Source organism: Podarcis pityusensis (assembly GCF_964106645.2).
Source record: "Podarcis pityusensis genome assembly, chromosome: Z".
NCBI classification, from domain to species: domain Eukaryota; kingdom Metazoa; phylum Chordata; class Lepidosauria; order Squamata; family Lacertidae; genus Podarcis; species Podarcis pityusensis.
The window spans coordinates 19,284,314-19,308,307 of NC_138044.1; the positions used below are offsets into that span (position 1 = coordinate 19,284,314).

General features: G+C 45.2%; 1 protein-coding gene across 7 annotated transcripts in view; it reads right to left on the bottom strand.

The window, feature by feature from the left end:
- EDA (ectodysplasin A) overlaps positions 1-23,994 on the bottom strand; it is a 50,728-nt gene that overhangs the window by 12,367 nt on the left and 14,367 nt on the right. For 5 of the 7 annotated variants that reach the window (XM_080989926.1, XM_080989925.1, XM_080989923.1 and 2 more), the window contains exon 2: positions 9,631-9,739. In XM_080989926.1, the coding sequence (XP_080846052.1) occupies positions 9,631-9,739 (109 nt within the window). The remainder of the gene's footprint in view (positions 1-9,630; positions 9,740-23,994) is intronic. The other 2 variants (XM_080989920.1, XM_080989922.1) reach the window with 1 other exon arrangement.

A 23,994-nucleotide genomic window follows, 5' to 3' on the forward strand; every position in this document is an offset into this window, starting at 1 on the left:
TCATTGGTTTAAGTCCTACCCCTCCAGAACAGTAGAAAACAAGCATGTTCCATCTTCTCTGTGATAGCCCTTCAGATATTTGAAGGTGGATAATAAATCTCCTCTCTGTCCTCCCTTCTCCATGCACCTCCAGGTAACATTTCAGCAATTTGTATCAGACTCCAATTATACCACCTGATTGCATAAGAACGTAAGAAGAAGAACTGCTGGATCAAGCAAAAGGGGGCTTGTCTAGTTCTCACACTGGCCGATAAGATGCCCCAAATGGAAATCCCACAATCAAAACTTGAGCACAAATGCACTCTCCAGTTGTGTGCCCCACCATCTGGTACACTGAGTATCAGGAACTGGCAGGACCATAAGGAATGGTGGGAGGCTCCAGCTGGAGAATCCCTTAGGGAAGTCTCAGAAGAAGAGGGCTCAGAGCCAGGGAAGGGATGGGGAGACATGGAAGGCAGGTCAGAGGATGAAGTCGGGGCAGAATGGTTGGGTGTTGAACAAGCGGGGCAGAATGGTTGGGTGTTGAGCAAGCAACAGGCTTGAGTGAGAGTGAGGAAGAAGAGGAAGAAAACACAACAGTTGAATGACAGACAAGCTCCAGGGGAGGTAGGAGCCGAGGTTGCAACAGATTCATATGAGCCTGCTGGTTCTATTGTATTCAACTCCCCACTTGTTCAGTGCTAGAAACTCAGATATATAAGCTAGGCGTCAAAGGCTCCTTTAACCAGGGTTACGGTCGCCAAAACAGGCATCTTCACTTGGGCTCAAGTAGCTGATAGCCAGGTGCAAAATGTGCCTGGCGAATTTCAAACACTGCCCTTGTAGCTAAGGACCTTTACATATAGCAGAACAATGAGGTTGATGGGACAGCTCCCTGGTGGAATTTAAGACTGCAGGGAAAACAGCTGGACGTGGAGGAGACTTAAGAGGAAAGAGGGAGGACCAGATTGTCAGTTCTGGCAACTGCTTTACTTGGGCCAGTATCGCTGTGTTTCTCTGTTTGTATTCTGTTTCCTTGAATGAAGAATCAACTTTACCGCTTGTCTCTTGAGTCTCTGTGCTGACATGCAGCTGAACCAGTCCTGGCATTGAGCTAGACTGCCCCTGGCACAAAAGTTTCTGCTTTCACAGTCAATGTCCAGGCGAATGGACACCTATCTAGTCCAGCATCCTGTTCTCACAGTGGCCAACCAGATGCCCATTACAGGAAACCTGCAAGCAGGATTCAAGCACAAGACCAACTCTTCCCCTGCTGCGATTTCCAGCAAATGTGATTCAGAAGCACTGGAGACAGATCACAGCTTTCATGGCTAATGGCCACCAATAGTCCTCTACTCCTACATGAATTTGTCCAGTCCTCTTTTAAAGCCATTGAAGTTGGTGGCCATCGCTGACTCCTCCAACATTCAACTTCATTGGATGCCCATCACCATGAATTGGTCCGGACAGGTCCCCTTTTGGCCTGATCCTGTGGGATGTTCTTCAGATGTTCTTATGAACTTGAAGGCAGCAGGGGTTTCCCCAACCCAATAACCCGACATGGAAACAGAGTGCTGCAAACCTGTCCGTTCAGCCTGTCAGTGTTATGAAATTATATATGTGTGTGTTTATGTGCATAGATCACATCACACCGCAAGAATTATAAACAGAAGGAAAGCAGAAATAACTGTGAGGCAAATGCATCTGAAACGGACGGAGCCAATTCGCTTCAAAGGCAAGCTGAGGGGGAATGAGAACCATATGGGGGGGACGTCTATTACAAGATGTACATCTGTGCCAAGTGCGGTTGAGGGAAACTCTTGGACGGGGCAGGAGATTCTTCCCACAAACACATTTTTTAAACCCCAGAAGATGCAGGGAGCATGCCTGTGACAACCTCAGATGCCCGCGAGTTTGTGGAAATCCATAGAATTGTGGAACACAAGTCATCTAGTCCAACCCTCTGCAATGTAGGAACCATGGCTAAAGAATCACAGAATTGTAGAGTTAGAAGAGATCCCCGAGGGCCATCCAGTCCAACCCCCTGAAATGCAGGAATCCCACTTATGGTAAATCTCCTCTCAGACTGGGGCGCTTCAACTGAATTAGCCCTAGCAGGGCCCATTTCAAAGGGTGCTGCTGGCCACATGTGAGCATCCCACAGTTCCTTGATGAAGTGTTTCAAGATCAATGCAAAGGGAGCCTTAAAAACATGTGCTGCACCAATCCTACACAGAATCATAGAATTGGGGGACCCCAAGGGTCACCCAGTCCAACTCCCCACAATGCTTGGTAGAACTAGAAACTAAGAATTACAGAGTGAGCCTTTGAGGGGGGATTTTGAAGAGGTGAATAGATTCTAGGTGACCATGATGAGAGAGAGAGAACAGAAAGATCCTGCCAGAGTTTGACAAAATTGAACACTTTCCAAGGCCCTTGTTACACCTGTCCACTACCCCACTGGAAGCCAATTTCATAGCATCCCAAATAATGAAATCGTATTTCACAGGCTACATTAATGTCCTGGGATATTATTTTAAAGCCCTTAACATAAAAGGGGAACAAATGGAAGGAGAGGCAGATTCAGAACAGAGAAAAGTCCTTCTTCACACAGTGCAGGGTTAAACTGTGGAACTCATTCCCCTAGGAGTCAGTGATGGTCATCCACTTGGGATGGCTTTAAACGGGGTGTGCACATATTCTTGGAGGAGCAGAGGGTTACGAATGATTATTAGCTACGATGCCAATGTGTATGAATACAAGTTGCTGGAATCCCTAGGAAGGGAGAAGGCTGCTTTTGTGTTCAAATCCTGCCTGAGGTTTTCCCATGAGAGCATCAGGTCAGTCACTATAAGAACAGGATGCTGGACTAGATGGGCCATTGGCCTGATCCAGCAGCCAGACTCTTATGTTCTTCAATGGGCCACACCCTCACAAAGAACAAAGTTCATTATATAATCAGAGCAATTAAAAAGAAGAAGAATTTAAGTTCCTAATTAAACTCAGATTCTCCCCCTTTCCCCCTCATTCTATGACTTTATTGCAAGAACTGGCACACTTCTTAGCTGGGAACAAATTCATTGCAATGTTAAAATCATTTGCCTGGGTTTCCTTAGGAAGGTGGCCAAGCATTATGATCAAATTCCCTTTAGAGTGGAGTAAGACCAGCTCTCTCTTCTCAACTCCCTAACAGACAAAAAAACTGAGAAGAGACTCTCCTCTGGTTCCAGGCAGTCACAGGATCATAGAACTGTAAGGTGTGGAGGTACCCCAAGGGTCATCTAAGCCCCCCCCATCCAGGAATCAGAAATAAAGAATCTCCTACAGATGGCCATCCAACCGCTGCTCAAAAACCTCCAATGTAGGATGTAGATGACCCCTGGAGTCCCTTCCAACTCTCTACAATTCTAATTCAGGAGCAGCAGAACGAGACAGCTGATAATGTGTGTCCCACAGATACGTTTTTTTGGTGTGTGTTGTGTAATAAGAGAACCTGTGGCACAGAAGACATAAGTCAAACCTCTTCTCATACTTCAGAGAATTAGCTGTAGCCTCCAGCTCATGAAGGCCTCGTCTCTCTTGGAAACATTCCCAGGGCGGAGGGGGGGGGGGAACAGCTGATAATGCAAGATGGAGAGAATAATACCTTTGTAGGCTTTTGGCCCTGCCAACCTATGATCCCCTCGGATATATGTGTAAATAAAAACATATACAGTGTTCTGAAGTCTCCACTGACCTTCCTTACAAATAAACTAAGCCTGGGTAAGCCTGGGAACCCCGGCCCAGAGTCTCTTATCACTTGGGAAACTGTGGTAGCTGCAACACTGGTGTTGGGTGTGGGATCATGTTTACTGGAGGAGGAAATGTGAGCCCTTTCAATCTATGGTCAGGTTGTCTATATGTGCAGATAAAACCACATATCTTAAAGACACCACTGTCTCTGCTGACCTTCGCCCCAACAAAACTCAACCTGGGTAATTGCTGGAACCCCTGGAGTCTCTCACGGCTCAGAGGTCAAGGAGGCATGTAACTATATATATGGGGCAGGGTGGGGGCACATAAATGAACTAAAGAAGCAAACTCAGGGTCTAACTCTGAGCATATTTTGTCTTACTGTGCCACTCACAATAAGGAGAGGCTATAGAATTCAGTGGGAAGAGCCACAAGGAAGATGGGAAGTTGCTTTATGTAGAATTCAACCCACTCTTTATTTGGGGTTCATCTAGCTCAGTGTTAACTGGGATTCTTTCGCTGGTATCCTTGCATTGTATGCAGCTGGACTACATGACCCTTGGGGGTCCCTTCTAACTCTACAATTCTATGAATAACAATAATGACAATGAATTTTAGAGGATAAACTCTCTCCCAAGATTTGCACAAACAGTTTCAGGAAAAAGCCAAGCTGTGGCACCAAACAGGAGGTGCTTTCCAGCCAGGGACCAGTTTACCTGTGAGATTTTGCCTTACCCTATAAATACCCACACAACCACTTCAATCAGCGGAAGAAGCACTGTTATAGGTGCCACAAAATCCCTGTTCCAAATGTGCAAGAACTCAAATCATTTGGTGTTGCAGCACTTACGCTTTGGCACTCCCTACCTACTGATATCAAGTAGGTGCCTTCGCTGTTCCCTTTTTGGTGCCTACGAAAAACATTCTTGTTTCATTAAGCCTGCCCAGATGCTTCGAAAGTTGATGTGAGTTTTGATCTGTTTTAATATTTTAACTTTTGTATGTTTTAAAGTCTTGTAACTCCTTTCCTGGATTTTTTTTTTTTTTTTTTGTAAACTACCATGAGGTTGTTTTACAATTAAGAGGTGTAAAGTTTTTATGAAACATTTTTTAAAAAAATAAGCCTGTACAAGGCCTGAATTTTGGACAAGCAGCTGAGATTTGTTGGAAAGAGTCAGCCTCATCCTTTAATGCATACAGACCGAGAGAACCTCGTCAGTTCTCCAAAACATGAAGAAATGTCAAGTTAAAAAATAAAAAAGGTTAGGAAAACCTCAGACATGCAACTAATTACAAAATTACTCAAATACTTGTCCAATTCAGCCCAAACTTGTCAGCAAAAGTGTCTTGGCAGGAGGAAGGCAATTGTGCAATTGCAACTGCTTGAGCTCAGGGCTGGGGAGTTAAGACATCAAGATCAGGCTCATAACGGAAAAAGGAGCTGCAAAATCAGAAGGCTGAGCACGAAGCTGATCTTCATTCATCCCCCAGTAAAATAAGAAAAAACTTCACGGTCTTGAGGATCACAAAGGAGTGGCACAGAGGAAGATAGACCAGGAAATATGTTTGCATGCAATGCTTCTGAATTGCAGTTGCTGGAAACCACAAGAGGAGAGAGTTGTTGTGCTTGGATCCTGCTTTCAGGTTTCCTTTTGGGGCATTTGGTTGGCCACTGTGAGGACAGGATGCTGGACTACATAGGCTATTGGCCTGGTCCAGTTTATGTTCTTGTCCTTACGTTTTCATATTCTGCAGATTAAGCACTTCTTGGATTTGCTCAGGAAATAACATGAGTGCACAAAACCCTGCAGTGAATAAGGAGTGATGTGAATGAGGACTATAGATTCACAGAATTGTTGAGTTGGAAATAACTCTAGGGTCGTCTAGCCCAATGTTTCCCCAACAAGAGCCATATGGCCCCCTGGAGGAACCCAGGATATTCCGGGGGGGAGGACAGGTGAAAATTGCACAAATGGGAGGCCACAGCACGAGGCTAAGGCACCACAGAGGGAAGTGAGAAGTGGGGGGGGGGTGTCATTTTTTAAAAATCCTGATTGATTGGCTATCTGCTTGGCCAATCACAAGTGGGTAAGGGGACAGCCCACCAGGGCCTAGCACTCCTTTTTGCCATGTGCATTTTCTTGGAGCAGTCCTGATTTGTTTCCAGCAGGACAGGGTGATTACTGAGGCTCCCGTTTTGACAGGTAGAGCTCATGATCCAGAACCCCCAGGTCAGGTAAGTGCAGTGGTAGGGTGGCAATGGGAGAGCTAGAGCTGCTTGTTGCTGCTGCAAGTGCTGGGCCCAGTGGCAACCTGGGCCTGACTCTGCAAGGCATAGGGTGCAATCCACCTCAGCGCCTAGTGGATCCAGGCCTTCAGATGTTGTCAAGCCAGGTGTCTCCCATCCTATATGTGTGCATCTAGTTATTTCTACCCAAGTGGAGAACCTGATATTTACCTATATTGAAACCAGTTTGCTAATCAAAACACAAAAGATAGAAGTGTCTGAGGTCAGTGCGGGGAAACTCTGGGCCTCTGGACATTGCTGAACGACAACTGCTATAAGAACATAAGAAGAATCTGCTGGATCAGGTTAATGGTCCATCTAATATAGCATCCTATTCTCACAGTAGCCAGTCAGATGCCTGTGGGAAGACAGCATGCACAATTGAGCACAACAGCCCTAACCGCTCCTGTGGTTTCCGGCAACTGGTATTCAGAAGCATTGCTGCCTCTGGCCTTTAAGGCAGAGCATAGTTATAGTGGTTAGTAGCCATCAATATCTCTCTCCTCCTTCAGGAATTTGTCCGATCCTCTTTTAAAGCCACCCAAGTTGGTGGCCATCACTGCCTCCTATGGGAGCAAGTTCCACAGTTTAACAACTATTTATCAAATAGAAGTCCTTTATTTTATCTGCCCTGAATCTTACAACCTTCACTGGCTATCCCTATTGTTAGGAGGGAGGAAAGATCTCTCTCTCTCCACTTTCTCCATGCCATGCATAATTTTATAAACTTCCATCATGACAACTCCTGATTGCCTTTTCTTAACTAAAAAATCCCAAATGCTGCAAACTTTCTTCGTGGGGGAATCATTCCACCCCCCTGCTCATTTGATCTGCCCTTTTCTTTTCCAACTCTACAATATCCCTTTTGAGGTTCAGTGACCAGTACGGACGGTATATTCCAAATGCAGTCACACCATAGATTTGTATAATAGCATTATGATACTGTCCACTGGCCATGCTGCCAACCCTACTGGGATTGTCCCAGGGAACCATTCCTGAACCTCAGTTCCAGCACCAGTCATTGCTCCACTGACTTTCAGCATGACTGCAAACCCTGAAAATCTCCTGCCCTTTTGCAGCAGGTTGCAGCTTGCAAGGATAGAGGTTTATTTCTCCAGCTCTCTCTTCACCTGTGAGCCACAAACAAAATATGAAGCAAAAAACCTGCTGACAGAAGGATTAGTCATCCCAGCCAGTGTTCAACTATGCTAGAAGTAGCCAGAAGTCTTTTTAAAAAAGTCTGAGACATGAAGAAAAATCTTCCCTTCCTATAAATCTGTTTTCCCTGCAATGTCGAATTAATGTCACATATTTTCTTCCTTAATTACGTGTTCATTCTTCCACGGTATCTTGCAGAGAATTGCTGATCTGCTTGGCGCAGTCCCTTGGCGCAGATTACCATCTATGTCTGGAGATGGCTGGGCACCCCTTTTTGAATAAAGATGCTGGGCTTAGCCTTTTGAAACGGCACTGGTTTTAACAAATTTCAAAACCGCACCTATGAAACACTCTGGGATAGCCTCTGGACAAAGAACATGAAAACCTAAGTAGAGCCCGATGGATCAGGTCAATGGCCCTTCCACTCCCTCTATAGCAGACACTCACAGTAAGGTCACTGTTGTTTCGCCTTACATCATTTACTCTGTTATCAACTGGTTGGGCACTGCTTTTGTTTGGGTGAAGACAAAGGCAAAGTAGAGGGGCAGAACATTTCCGCCTTCTCTGTCACCCAATAGCATTTCTCTTTCCCTGCTAAAACAAGATTATAATACACCTCAACTTCATAAACATCTGGACAGGCTTGTCTAAACAAGAATGTTTTTAGCAGGCACCAAAAACAATACAGTGAATGTACCTGCCTGGTGTCAATAGGCAGGGAGTTCCAAAGTCTAGGCGCTGGCAGACTAAACAAATGTGGGATGGGCTATGTGGTGCCGGTAACAGCACTAATTCTGCCCTTTTTTGGCTCTTCTCTCTTTAGAGAATGATGCCAACCCCTCCATCACAAATAGAAATCCAGTCTAGTTACTAGTGGACACCAGGTTATTTATTGCCCTTCATTGGAAATTTCATGGTGCTTTACCATGTGAAGTACGTTCTGATAACGTCTGGGACATCGCTTCATCAGAAGGCTTGACCAGACACAGATATAGGGTGGTCTGGGGAAGAGGCTAAAACTGACCTTTTTGATGCAGATTGCTTTCCGTTCTTAGAATATATCTGCAGGGAGGGCTCTTCCCATATCCGTCCACCTTCGCCCTCTCTCGTAACATTAGAGCTTGAATGTTTGGAGATTCAGGACAGATAAAATGAAGGACTTCTTAGTTAAACTATGGAACATCCTCCTGCTGGAGGAAGTGATGGCAATAAATTGGATGGCTTGAAAAGAGGATTAGACAAATTCATGGAGGGGAGTGCTACTAGCTATGAGGGGCATTGGCCTGATCCACAAGGCTCTTCCGCTTGCTGATTTCCCACAACGGGAATCTGGCTGGCTACTGTGAGAACAGGTTGCTGGACTAGATGAGCCACTGGCCTGATCCAGCAGACTATTCTTATGTTCTTAAGTGTTCTGCATTAAGTGTTAGAAAATGGAACAGAAACACAGCTGTTGAACTGCAGCTTGGATTGTTGAATTTTAATAGTGTGGCATTGAGGGGTTTTTTTTGTTGTTTTTTTTAAAAGAGTGCTGTGGTATATAAAAATAAACTCTTAATTCTAGCCAAGAGCCCTCTGGGTATTTTGTTGAAACACATGAGTCTGCATATGTTAGAACTGTGGCAATATCTGTCAGCTGCGTAACAGACAGAGCTCTGTTCGGATTCCCACCTCAACGCCTGCAGGGGAAGGCAGAACCGTGCACGATAGATAGTTGTGGTGCAGCCTTTAACGCAAGCCGAAAAGAAGGATCCCGTTAAGCATGCTTCACCCCGCCTATGAACTATGAGCTGCAGGTTGCTTGCAACTTGAGCACCTTTTAGTTTGCATGATTTCAACTTTACGCAGCCAGTTGAAATAGCACAAATTAAGTGTGCAGAAAGCTTAGGAGCTCTTTTTGCGCAGGGTTCTCCAGGTGTGGAAAGAGCTTAGAAGCTCTCCACCTTGGTGGACTCTGGGAGGATCTCACAGAGCTGTCTTGAGTTTCTTGCCAGAACCTTCAACAAAGGAGAGACCGCCACCTGAAAGCCATCTAGATTGGTGGCCATCATAGCTTCCTGTGGGAGTGAGTTCCATAGTTTAACTATGCACTGTGTGGAGAAGGATCTTCTTTTATGTGTTCTGATGCACTCTTAAGAGCTTAAGCTGAAGCCCACAAAAAGATGAATGCTGTGAATTCTGAAAGGCAACAATCAGAGGCTGTGCCCTAAGGGCTCTTGCATCCCTTCCCTGAGGAGCAGCTTTCAGAGAGAGGTGCCTGGCCTCAGCTGATGGCTGGGTCAAAGGCAGGTGGGATGGAGCACATGATCTTAGGACATCTCCCTGTTTAGGGAAAGAGAAAAGAGCCGATGTATAGTGGCTCAGAAGAATCATAGAGTTGTAAGGGAACCCAACCCCCTGCAATGCCTGACTGCTGGCTGTGAAGTGTGTTGAAATGCAACATTAAAACAGAAAAGGTAAAGATTCTCTCTCACCCTCTGATCCTTCGCTGTTCTTGCTCCGCTTATTCCTTCGGACACGGCGGCTTCCTTCCCCGAAAAAAGGCCTTTCTTCAGGGGAGAAGAACTTCAGCAATGCCACCTGGAAGACAAGGGGTCATAAGTTCCACCTTTGGGGCTGAAACACACATAAAAAAGCAGCTGGCAAAAGGGACAATGCCACACAGTTAACACTGCCTATGGCCATCTTTATATGAATGTAAGAAGAGCCATGCTGGATGAGGCCAATGGGCCAACAGGTCCTGTATCCTGGCCTCACGGGGTAGTTCTGGTGCTCCAATGGAAAATCCATAAGCAGGATTCAAGCACAAAAGCATTCTCCCCTCCAGCTGTTTCTAGCAAGTGGTATTCAGAATTTTGGCTGCCTCAGATTGTTGAGACATAGCCATTGTGATAGCAGCCCTAAACAGCCCTCTTCTTGTTTAATCCTCTTCTAAAGCTATATAGTTGGTGGCCATCTCTCCCTCCTGTTTCCGGGCTCTTCATCATCTTGGTCACCCTCCTCTGCCCACCTTCCATCTTATCAATATCCACCATAAACTGGGGTGCCAGGCGGACTCTGTCCAAGGCTAAATAGAGCAGTACTACCATTTCCCTTTATCTGGACACTCAACTTCTGCTGATTCAGTCTAGAATTGCATAATACCCTTTTTTGCTGCTGCATCACACTGTTGGCTCACATTAAGCTTGGTGTTTCCTAAGACCCCCCCAGATCCTTTTCACACTGTCAAGCCAGGCGTCCTCAATCCTATATGTGTGTGTCTGGTTATTCCTGCCTAAGTAGAGAACCTGATATTTACCCATATTGAAATTAATACATCTTTAACTAGTTTGCTAATCAAAATAGAAAACACGAATGTGTCCATCCAAAGACAGGCCTGGAGGTATTCTGCATTGTCTGACAATGTGGGGAACCTGTGGGCCTCTGGGTGTTGCTTATGTTCTTATAAGAACATGACCCTGTTGAATCAGGCCAAAGTTGCCCATGTAGTCTAGTCCCTGATCTCACAGGGGCCAACCAGATGCCTATGGGAAGCCAGCAAGCAGGACTTGAGCACAAGAGCCCTCTCCCCTTGTGCGTTTTCCAGTACCTGGCACTGAGAAGCATTGCTGCCTCAGACTGTAGAGGCAGAGCATAGCCATTGTGGCTACTAGCCCTTGATACCCCTCTCCTCCATGAATTTGATGACATCTGCAAATCTGATGAGCATCTCATAATCATATATATATATATCAGAGCACTCTGGATTCTTTGGCAGACACGTTCTTTGCAACAGCACAGATTACAATTTAGTGCATTGTAGGCTGTAAACTCATTACCCAGGTGCTGAGGCCGGTATAAAGTTTCAAAAAGGCGAGGATACCTCAATGCCGAGGAATGTGGGATCCCCTAAGGGAGGTCACTACACCCCAGATTTTACTTCTCATCCTACACCTGCCTTGAGTTGCAATACCGAAGGGACTTTACAGGTGGAGAAACAGCTTTTCTCTAAAAGAAAGTCAATATTCTAGAAATCTGCTCAGGCTAACACCTCTAATATGTTAGGATATCATATACCCATGTAACCTAAAATATTTCTGCTTTGTTATCTAAAATATGTTATTCCAGAGAAGACCAAGAAACAGTGTTTATCCTCATAACTGCTGATGAGATTATAATAGCTAAAAAATTGAAAAAAGAAGTGTATCTCCTACTGTATCTGAATGGATTGAGAAAAGTTGGTCAATAGTAACTATGATTAAGCTAACTTCCTACAAAAATACATATAAGCCAGGTTTACGGGGAAGAATGTATTTTTTTAAAACGTTTTGAATCAGAAGTTCAATGGTAATGTGCAACCTTATGCTGTAATAAGTAACAAAAGAATAGCAGCTTTCAAGGTCACCATGATCCAGAATTTGTCTTTCACTTTACATAACAGAGAACAGATTGGATGGTCGTTGCAGCATTATTATTGTGGCAGGGTAGCAATCATACACAAGGAAGCAATTACACCCAGAAAACTTTGACGAGTAAGTGGTGTGATAGCTGTTTGCAATGGGCAGCAATCACAACTCCACCATCCCAGTGGAATGAAGAAGTTGCCAGGGGAAACACTTTCACTGGACTCTCGGAAGATTTGCAAGAAGAGAACCCAGATCTCTTCCCGAGAGACACAAGGTGGGGTACAGTCGATGCACCCCAGGGGAGCCCCTCAGTAGCAAACCTCCCTGCCCCTGAAATTGTGGCATCTGCTCTGCAGCGAGATGGGTTATGTTCTAAGCTAGCCTTAGAACATAAGAAGAACCTTATTGATCAGGCCAGTGACCCACACAATTCAGCATCCTGTTATCACAACTGGCCAAGCACAGTGGTGAGGGGAGAGCAGGTAATGGCTCTTTCCACCTGCATTACCCAGGAGTCTTCTTAAGGGAGCTGATTCCAAAGGAAGAACTGTGAGGGAAGAAAACTCTGTTTGCCACCTATGCTGCCCTACCTCCAGCCCAAGGAAGGAACCTTCAGAAGGAAGTTGCTGCCCCAAGCAGTGTGTGTGTGTGTGTGTGTGTGTGTGTGTGTTTTAAGAAGCTGAACAGAGTGACGGATTATGAGTCAAGGGGGTGTGGAGTGTGTGTGTGTGTGTGTGTGTGTGTGTGTGAACTTAACAAGTTCATTTTTTGGTGGCTACTTTGCTGATGTTGTTAATATTGTTTTATAGATTATAAATGTTGTATTGATTTGTTAGTCATATGACTTTTGCTTCAATTGTGATGTTTAACTTTTTTTTTTAATTGTTACTTTGCTAACAGTGTTTTACAGACTGTAATTGTTTCCACTGACTGTTAATTATTCTTTATGTTTTAGGCTGTATTTAGGCTACAGTATTATGTCATTGTTATTTATTGTTTGTAAGCCGCTTTGGAATTCATTTGAATGAAAAGCGGCACAGAAATATAATAAATCAAATCAAATTAACCAGTCGCATGTTATGAACATCAGTAGATAAGAACCACCTGCTGCATCAGGCTGGTGGCCCATCTAGCCCAGCCTCCTGTTCTCAAAGTGGCCAGTCAGATGCCCCAGTGGGAAACACTCAAGCAGTATCTGAGTACAAGAGCAGAATAACATTAGAAGAGCCTCCTGGATCAGGCCATTGGCCCAGCCAGTCCCATAACCTCTTCTCACAGTGGCCAACCAGAGTCCCAGATGTCCTGCAACTAGCAAAGTTTAGGGACTTTTTCAATTCAGGGTGTGGAGGGGAGTAACATAAAGGCTGACTCACACCTACTAGCAAGCGGGTCAAGTCTTTGTTACCAGAAAAGAACAAAAGGAATAGCCCTGCAATGACAAGCAAGAGTCCTCTATGGGGCACCTGATCTGTTAATATTATGAGATGGTGGACAAACAAAACAGGAACTCTTTGGAAAACATAGCCTGAGGTCACCCAAACGCAAATCAGCTTCATGGAGAACTCTTATAAATAAAACACCTGGCAGATTTTTTTAACCCACCCCCCCCATAAAAAAAACCCCTGCAGCACAAAGTATAAAGCTATTAGGGACACAGAAAGCTACCTGCTCCCAAGTCAAGACCGTGGACCCATCTAACTCAGTGATGTTTACAATGACTGGCAGCAGCTCCTCTCCAGGGTTTCAGGCAAGGTTTTCTATCCCAGCCCTACCAGGAGATGCTGCCAGCAGGGATTGAACCTGGGACCTTCTGCATGCCGTGCAGATGCTGGTCCTTCCCCTAAACATAAAATTCCAGTCCTCTTGGGGCCCTCTCACAGCACCTATCAGTCTCCTTCAGGCTAAATGGCTACTGTTGCTGAATGTCAGGTCAGCTTGGAGCAAGACCTCCCTCATTCTTGATCTCATTGTGGAGGAGGCCGATCTGGTCTGTATCACTGAGGCCCGGGTGGGTGAGCAGGATGACGTCGGTCTCACTCAGTTGTGCCCACTTAGTGCAGTATCAGGGCAGACAAGGGTTGGGGAGTGGAATTGCTGTAGAAATTCCCTCTCTCTCTGTCCCATGGGGGGGGGGGGGGCTGGATCTAGAATATGTGTTCCTGGCATTGGGCAATTGGAACAGATTAGGGATGCTTTACTGCCCAACTTGCTGCCCAGAAGTCTCCCTGCCTGAACTGACAGATGCTGGTCTCAAAGGCAGTGTTAAGGACTTCCAGACTTCTGGTTCTGGGGCACTTCAACATCCATGCCAAGGTGACTGGCTCTGGGATGGCTCAGGACTTCATGGCTGGCATGATGCCCATGGGGCTGTCCCAACATGTCACTGGCCCAACGTATGTGACAGGCCAAACTCTGGACTTTGTTTTCTTAGCTGAGCAGCACACCGAGATCATCCTCTGAGGCCCTCCTTTGTGTGCCTCCTCCACAAGAGGTCTGGACGTTGGTAACATGAAAGTGGGCCTTTTCTGCAGTGGCTCCGTTTGTGAAATGCTCTCCCTGGGGAGGTTCAGCTGGTGCCTTCATTATACACCTTTAAGCGCCAGGTTCCTCTTCAACCTGTGCGGGGGGTGGGAGGGCGGCCCGCTCCAGGACTCAGACAAACTTTGCACAGGCCTAATGCCAGGTATCCATATCACCAGGCAGGGAGCTCCACCCTTATCAGCAGTGGGATTCAGAGTTCATTTATGAGCTCTTTGCCTGGCAGGACACATTGCTAAAGCTGTTCTAGGCTTTCTCTTTTTTACAATATTGCCCGCCCTCAAACACTGTTTTAATGCTTTCTTTTTACTGCCTTCTGAAGCTATCTATCCATGTATATATCAATTCATTTCCCACTACATTGGACCATGGGTGTGTGTGCTTTGCCAGCACCAACAGGAGGCAACATAAACATGCCCAAGGGCAGTGGATTGTGTCCATTAAGCTTCTGCCCGTGGTGCGCCGGGTAGCCAAATCACTCCTGAGGCTGTTGACAACAACTGACTTAACAACACCTTTTCTTCCCAAACACGGCCGTTCCTTGTAGCGCATTAAAAAACGCAGATTACATCCTTCAGAGGTGGTAATTAAGGCATCAACTGAATTTATGCTGCCAGATCACATCACTGCTCCAAATATATATTATAATATGTGTTGTAAAAACAGAGGAGGAAAGAATGGCGTTTGCCCGAACATGAACGGGGCTCAACTAGGAGTAGCTTGTTTGTTCAGGCTGTTGCCTTCAGTGCAGGGTACAGCTGTGCCAAACGCAGAGATTAAGACATAGAATCATAGAACTGTAGAGTTGGAAGTGACCCCAAGGATCATCTAGTCTAACCCCCTGCAATGCAGGAATCACAGCTAAAGCATCACTGATAGGTGGTCACCTAAGCTGTTTAAAAACCTCTAATGAATAATAGAATTGTACTGTTCGGAGGGACCCAAAGGGAGGCTGTGACGGCCACCAACTTGGATGGCTTTAAAACAGGATCAGATTTGTGAAGGAGAGAGCTACTGATGGCTACTAGCCATAATGGCTATGTTCTGCCTCAACAGTCAGAAGAAGCAATGCTTCTGAATGCCCGTTGCTGGAAACCAAAGGAGGGGAGAGGGATCTTGTGTTCAGATCCTGCTAGCAGGGGTTCCTGTTGGGGCATCTGATTGGCCACTATGAGAAGAGGAGACTGGACTAGGTTGGCCCTTTACTGAATCTGGAATGGCTCTTCTGACATTCTTAGAAGTTCACATTCTGGTCACCAGGATAAACCTGATAGGAGAGTGACAGGGTGTGTTGTTGTTGTTGTTGTTGTTATTTTGGACATGCTTACTTTTATTGTCCAAGTGGTCCTCTGTACACTTACAGATATAGGACTCTTGTCTGCCCAGACCTCAGACAGAACCTTCTGGAGATGTCCAGTCACATGTCAGTTCTTTAAGATCTCTTAAGAACACAAAGCAATGGCCTATCTGCTCTAGTATCCTGTTCTCAAAGTGGCCAACCAAATGCCCCAAAGGGAAACCAGTAAGTAGGACTCAAACACAAGAGCACTCTCCCCTCCTATGGTTTCCAGCAAATTCTATTCAAAAGCATTAGTGCCTCTGACAGTAGAGGCAGAGCATAGCCACTGTGGCTAGTAGCCATTAACAGCCCTCTCCTCCGTGAATGTGTCAAATCCTCTTTTAAAGCCATCGAAGTTGATAGCCATCACTGCCTCCTGAGGGAAGGAGTTCCACATTTTAAATATGCACTGTGTCAATAAGTCCTTCCTACTGTCTGTCCTGAATCTTCCAACATTCAGCTTCATGGGATCTCCATGAGTTCTAGTGTTATTGAGAGGAGAGGAAATTGTTCTCTATCATCCTTCTCCAGGCCATGGATCATTTTGTAAACGTCTATCATGTTGCCTCTTGCTCACCTTTTCTCTTAGGCAGGGTGCTCAACAAACCCAGTGATTCATTCAATTAATCTCTTAAAAAAAACTTTTTATCTATCCCACTCTTTTTTCCTTTACCGATCTCAGTGGGTAAACTTCCTTGACACAGATAACGCTTCCTGTGCCTTGGCAGAAAACAGGGCTCTGCTGATCTATATCAGCGACTGCTTTCAGATGCAGATGAAATATATGGCGGCCGCCAAACCCCCCTTTGTTTCATTGCCAGAAGGAAGGTTTTCACAGAGAGGCCTTAACTTCACATGCACACTCTGCAGCAGTTTGGCTTTACCCCCAGCGGTGCACTCCATTGTCTCTGGAGACAGACAAATGCCAACAACTCAGGAACACAGGACTCAACCACAAAGCTACTTCAACTTTACTAATTCATAGAATCACAGCCCTTCATATATTTGAAGATGGTTCTCATATCCCCTCTCAATCATCTCCTCTTCTCCAGGCTAAACATCCCCAACTTCCTCAAATGTTCCTCATCCAGCCAGGACCGATGCAAACAATATGAGCATTAAGGAGGAAGAGCCACACTAACCAAGGAAGCAAAAGGCTTGCATACTGATCCCAAGCCAGCCCTGATGTCAGCTTAGTAGAACATTAGCCCCACCAAGCACCCCCACCACTAGACTGGGTCTCCAGTCCAAACTGTCTGCAGCGAGTTGGGAGTAGATAACCCTTTGGGTCCCTTCCAACTCTATGATTATATTATTCATTGGAGGTTTTTAAACAGAGGTTGGATGGCCACCTGTCAGGGATTCTTAGGCTGTGATTCCTGAATTGCAGGATGTTGGGCTACATGAAACTTGGGGATTCCTTCCAACTCTACAGTTTACCGTATTTTTTGCTCTATAAGACTCACTTTTTCCCTCCTAAAAAGTAAGGGGAAATATGTGTACGTCTTATGGAGCGAATGCAGGCTGCGCAGCTATCCCAGAAGCCAGAACAACAAGAGGGATCGCTGCTTTCACTGCGCAGCGATCCCTCTTGCTGTTCTGGCTTCTGAGATTCAGAGTATTTTTTTTCTTGTTTTCCTCCTCCAAAAACTAGGTGCGTCTTGTGGTCTGGTGCGTCTTATAGAGCGAAAAATACGGTACTCATTCATTTTACAGAAACTGGCATACCTACTTAGGATCAGCGTTTCAAGCTCCATTTGATCCAAGCTCTAACTGGAGAGTCCTTCTCATTCTCCACTTGCTTCTCCAGCCAGCCAGCCTACCCCAAAGGCAGGCTGGTGGCCAATGACATTCTTGACTCAATAGTCCTGTTACTTTTTAAAAAACATCACCATTATTTTCTGTTAACCTAATAAGCAAAGGTTTTTGAGACCTGAAGATAATAACTTGCTAACATGGAATGTAAGAATATACAAAGAGCCTGCTGCATCAGACCAATGTCCCATCTAGTCCAGCATCCTGTTCCCACATTGGTCAAGTGCCCTTAAGAACTTAGGAATCTAGATAGACTGCCTCTGGGTCTGGAGGTTCCGTGAGAGCATCAGAAGAGTCCTGGATCAGGCCGATGGCCTGCCTAGTCCAGCATCCTGTTCTCACAGTGGCCAACTGAACTTTTCTCCATCAACTTTCTCCATACGATGCATAATTTTACAAGCCTTAGTCTACTCTTTAAAGTGGATGGAAAAAAGGGAAGAGATAAAAGCTTTCCTCCCTCTGTCGTAACACCAGAACTTATGGACATTCAATGAAGCTGAATGTTGATATTTTCAGGGCAGATGAAAGGAAGTCCTTCTAAGTAAATCTATGGAACTCATTCCCACAAGAGGCAGTAAAGGCCACAAACCAAGACGGCTTTAGAAGAGGATTAGACAAATTCATGGAAGAGGACAGGGCTATAAATAACTTCTAGCCATGATACGTCTGCTTTGCTTCCATGGTCAGAGGCAGCAATGCTTCTGAATCGCCATTGCTGGAGAGGAGAGTGCTGCTTTTGTGCTCAGGTCCTGCTTGTGGGTTCCCCATGACAGGCCTCTGGTTGTCCACTGAGAGAACAGGATGCTGAGCTGGATGAACCATTAGCCTGATCCAACAACCAGGGTCTTCCTGTTTTTGTATGGAACCTCCAAGTGCAGGGGCAGTCTGTCTCAATTCTTAGGCCACTGAGATTTGATGCTGCTGGACTAGGTGGGCCACTGACCTGATCCAAGAGAACTCTTCTTATGTTCTTAGATGCATGAACCTCAATGTTTAGTTGAGCTCTTTGCTAGGGATACAAGAGTGTTGTTTGTTAAGCCCATTTGCCCGCGGCTATGTCTAAGACTCTTTCTGGCAAATCTAAGGGCTGCAATCCAGATCCAGTCCCGCATGCCAAGTCTGAGCTTGCTTCAGATCTCTCATCGATTCACCCTGTTGTGGCACGGAGTCTCATCCTGCTAGTGTCTGGAACAGCAAAAACAAGGCTTATTAGTGGGGCCCAATGATTGACTCAACGTCCCATTTGGAAAGGTCTAGTTGCTCTCGGGGTCCCCCAGCAGCTTCCAGATCTAAAACTGCTTCTGGACCTTGGAGGTTCCATAAGAAGAACCTGTCTGTTGGTTTAGGCCAACAGTGGTCAATATAGTCCAGCATTCTTTTGTCACAGAGACGAACCAGACTATTGTAGGAAATCTGAAAGCAGTGTTTAAATGAGATGAGAAGGGAGGAAACAAGCCAATGTGTAGTGGTTAGTGTTTCTGTGTGACCAAGGGGCAATCAATGCCCCCCACCCCAATCCATCTCTGTGTTGTTGTGAGGATAACGGGTTGGAGAGTTGGAGAACCATGTCCACCACTTCTGAGTTCCTCAAATGAAAAAAATGTTTTTAAAAATGTAATAAACAAGCAAGCTGCAGCAGACCAGAGGCCTGCCTGAGTTCAGCATCCTGTTCTTACAGTGGCCAGCTGAGTGCCACAGAGGGAAGCGCCCAAGCAAGAGCTGAGAGCCACAGTGACTTGCCCTGTCTGTAATTGCCAGCATCTGATATTCAGAGTATTGTTGTCTCCGGTAGAATATAATGGACTCTTCTTCATTAGAGGTCTTAAAGCAGAGGTTGAATGGCCACTCCTCAGCGATTCCTTGGCTGTGAGCCCTGCATTGCAGGTAGTTGGTCTAGACGACCCTTGATGTCCCTTTCCAACTCTAAAATTCTATGATTCTGTGATAATCATGAGAAGCAGTCATGGATAGCCTTATTGACCACGAATGTATCTAACCTCCTTTTCTAACGCCATCCAAGTTGGACATGGAAGACTCTGCAACTGAAACCCAACAGAGACCCCAGTTTCAATCAACTACATATGGAGAACTCAATTAAGCTGTAGTTCTCTTCAACTGATGCAAGGGGACGGTCCCCACTCCTCACTTTGAAAGCTGTCATTGACGTTCCTTCCCTAAAGCTAGTCCACTGAGCTCTGGCATTGCAGGGGGTTGGACTGGATGACCCATTATAGACCTTCCAGGTCTATAACTGAATGATGAATCTGTGATTCTTTGACTGTGATTCCTGCCTAGCAGGTGATTAGATTAGATGGCCCTTGAGAGATTGTTCCAACTCTACAATTCCATGATTGTATGTTAAAAGCTCTACTTCCTTCGTGTCAGACAAGCAAGCAGAGTGTTGGACAAGCTTTTGTGCCATAAGACACGGAGTATGAGCCAGTTAAGCACTACAGCATCGAACAGACTTAAAGCATCCAGATGTTTCCTCACTCTGCACTCCAGATGGCTCACAGCTGGGTGACAGCTGTCTGCATTAAAGAGCAACTCTGCATAATAAGTCGCTAGAGAAAAATTAATTTCCCGTAAAAACTTTGCTAGTGATAAAAGGAAAATCCCATTAAAGGTCTCTGACTCCGCAATTGAGTTCAGTTGCGGGGCTATAAAACGATTCCCTTTTGAAATCCCATGGCCCAAGAAAACCCAAAATAAAGATGTGGAGCAGCTTATCTGAGGAGGAGTGATTCCTCGGATGCTTGCAGGAGCTTTTCCTCTTAACAAACCAAGACACAGAGAACATAAGAAAGTAAGAAGAACCCTGCTGGATGAGGCTAATGTTTCATCCAGTTCAGCATCCTGTTCACCCAGTGGCCAAATAACCCTAAGAGACTAGGAAATGAAATAGGCTGCTGTTGGACTTGGAGATTCCATAAGCACATCAGAAGAGCCCTGTTAGATCAGGCCAATGGCCCATCTAGTGCCAGTGTCCTGTTCTCACAGTGGCCAACCAGATGCCCCAATGGGAAGCTTGCAAGCAGAACGCTACCCTCCGGTGCCTTCCAGCAACAGGCATGCAGAAGCAATGCTGCCTCAGATTGTGGAGGTATAATCATAGAATTGTAGAATTGGAAGGGAGACAGAGGGCCATCTAGTCAACCCCCTGCAATGCAGGGGGCTTTCCAACCTTGGCTTTAAAACCTCCAATGGTGGAGAGTCCATTCCACTGTTAAGCAGCTCATAACCATCAGAAAGTTCTTCCTGATGCTTAGTCAGAATCTTCTTTCTTGTAACTTGAAGCCTATTGGTTTGGGTCCTAAAATCCGGAGCAGGAGAAAACAGGCTTGCTCCATCTTGCATGTGAAAGCCCTTTACACATTTGAAAATGGCTATCATATCTCCTCCCAGATTCCGCTTTCCCAGGCTAACCCTCAACTGTTCCTCATAAGGACTGATTTCCAGACCCTCCATCATCTTGGTTGCCCTCTTCTGTATACACTTCAGCTTGTCAATGCCATTCTTAAACTTTAGCGCCCAGAAATAGACACAGGAATCCAGGCGTTATCTGACTAGGGCAGAACAGAGTGGGACTTTTACTTCCCTTGATGCAGCCTATTACTTCTGTTGATGCAGCCTAGAATAGCATTCACTTTTTTTGCTGCATCACACTGTTGGCTCATGTTAAGCTTGTGGTCTACTAAGAACCCAGATCATTTTCTCATGTACTACTGGAAAGCAAGGTGTCCCCCAGCTTATCTTTGTGCAGCTGGCTTTTGCTGACTAAGTGTAAAACCTGACATTTGTCCCTATTGAAATTCATTTTGTTAGCTGGAACCCAGTTCTCCAATTTGTTAAAGTCATATTGAATCCTGGTTCTGTTTTCTGAGGCATTAGCTACCCCTCTTATTTTGGTGTTATCTGCAAATTTGATGAGCATCTCCTCAATTTCTACATCCAAGTTGTTTATAATGATATTGAACAACAAGAGGGACAGGACAGTACCCCACTTGTTTCTTTTTTCCAGGATGTTGAGGAACCATTAATGAGCTTTTTCTGGGTAGAGCATAACCATTGTGGCTAGAAGCCATTAATAACCCTCTTTCTCAATGGATTTGTCTAATCCAGAGGTTTTCAACCTTTTTGAGTCCACAGCTCCCTTGAGCAACTACATTCTTTCTGCGGCACCCCGTGGGGCTCAGAAGCCTAGTTATGTCACCCCTTGTCTGTAGAGCAGGCAGCCCCTCACCCCTTTTCGAATTCCCTCCCTTGTGAAGTGTTCCCTCAGCCTCGCCTCCTCTCTCAGTGGGAGTCCTCTGGGCAGCACCCCAACGCATTCCAAGGAGAGGTTCCACATGTCGCCTCGCAGGGGCCTGGAAGAAGGATGCCCCCAGACTTAGGAGCCTGATGGAGATGACCAAAGATGAACCTGAGGCAAACAGCCGCAAAAGCCTTTGGGAGGCAGAGACACGAGAGGGTATCAGAGGAGGGAGGGAAGGAAAGAGGGACAGAGGCCAGTGTTGCCTGCAGCACCCCGATTATCTTTTAAGAGAGGGAGAAAAATTTTCCTCTATCCACTTTCTCCATGCCATGTCTAATTTTATATCACATTGCCTCTTTCTCACCTTTTCTCAAAACTAAAAAGTCCTATAGGGTGCAACCTTTCTTCATAGGGGTATTGTTGAAGTGGCCTGTTGGACAGAGCAAACAGAATCTGCAGTCCACAACAACCTCATTCCGCTCCTCCTAGGGATTCCAGCAAACATGAGACCGGAGCAGGCTCCACAACTTTTATTTTTTAGTTTCTAGGCTTTCCATCATAGGAAGACGGCAAAGCCAGAAACATGATATTATCTACATTAGCCATTCCTTGTACCGCTTACTAAAGAGGATGGTATTTGCAAATCTGAGAAAAATCTTAGATAAACAATTTAAGGGATTAGAGGAATGAAGAAGAAGAAAACGATTCAGAGATGAAAAACAGCAAACCAAAAAGAAAAGCAACTTCACAGCCAAAGAACAAGTTGATGTGAATGGAATTCATTTAAGCAACAGCTTATTTTGCCTCTCGGATGCTCAAGCAACCCAGCTAAGATGAAACGTACAAAATACATTCTATTCCCCCTTCCAGAAAAGAAGCCCAATGTTTCACACTCTATAACAGTTGTAAACACCTCATAGAATAGAATCCTAGGATTGTAGTGTTGGAAGGGACACCAAGGATCATCTAGTCCAACCCCTTGCAATGAAGGTATCACAGCTTAAGAATGCATGACATACATACATTCCTACGCCTGTTTAAAAAGCACCAATGAAGGACAGTCCAAGATGGATTGTAGTTTCTTGAAGCTGAAATACTGAATGTCCAAATGCAGGCAATTTCAACAAGAAAAGTGGGAGGTATCTAAAGAAACCAGTATAGCTGCATAAGGAGCTTAAAGATGAGCTGAGATTTAAGAAGGGCATGTATAAGAAATGTAAGAAAGTGGAAATCACAAAGGAGTATACACAAAGAGCCAAAAGTTGTAGGGTGAATATTAGGCGAGCTAAAGCTCAGAATGAGCTCAGGCTTCTTGCAAGGGAGGTTATTTGGCATCATTCAAGGCAAGAGGAAGAACAAGCAAGTAACAGGTCCTGTGCATGGAGAAGAGAAATGCTATTGGATGACACAGAGAAGGTAGAACTGCTCAACCCCTACTTTGCCTTTGTCTTCACCCAAAAAGAAAGCAGTACCCAACCCAGTGGTAACAGAATAAATGATGTAAGGAGGGAGCTGTAGCCCAAGATAAGAAAAGAGGTGAGCTACTTTAAATGAATTCAAATCTCCAGGCCCTTATGAGTTGCACCCAAGGGTACTGAAGGAGTTCACGGATATCATATCAGAGCCTCTGTCTATAATCTTTGATAATTCATGGAGAATAGGTGAGGTCCCTGCAGGCAAATGTTGCCTCCATCTTCAGAAAGAGGGGGAAAGAAGACCCAGGTAACTTCTGACTGGTGAGGTTGACACTGATTTCAGAAAAGGTCCTCGAACAGGTAATTAAGCAGTTGGTCTGTGAGCTCTTAGAAAAGGATGCTGTGATTACTAAGACACAGCATGGGTTTCCCAAAAGCAAGTCATGCCAGACATGCTTCCCTGTTTTGATAGCATTGGTGGATCAGGGGAATGCTATGGACATAGTGTATCTTGATTTCAGTAAGGCTTTTGATAAAAGTTCCCATGAGAAGCTGGTAAAATGTGGGCTGGACAAGGTAACCGTTAGGTGGATTTGTAGTTTGTTGACTGACAAAACCAAAGCGTGCTCACTAATGGTTCCTTATCATCCTGGAAAAAAGTGACAAGAGGGGTGCCTTAAGGTTCTGTCCTGGGCCTGTTGTTGCTAAATGTCTTGATCTTGATGATGTTGATGATGATAATTATTACTTTATTATTTATATGCCATTCATCTGACTGGGTTGCCTCAGTCACTCTGGGCAGGCTCCCAACAGAAAATTAAAAACACAATAAAATCTCAAATATTAAAACCTTCCCTGTACAGGGCTACCTTCAGATGTCTTCTAAAAGTCATATTATTGTTTGACATCTGATGGGAGGGCGTTCCACGGAGAAGGCATTTCTACTGAGAAGGCCTTCTGCCTGGTTCCCTGTAACTTCACTTCTTGCAGTGAGGGAACAACTTGAATGAATGAATTGAGGAGATGCTCATCAAATTTGCAGATGAGGCCAAACTGGGAAGTGTAGCTCATCCTGCAGAAGTCACTAACAT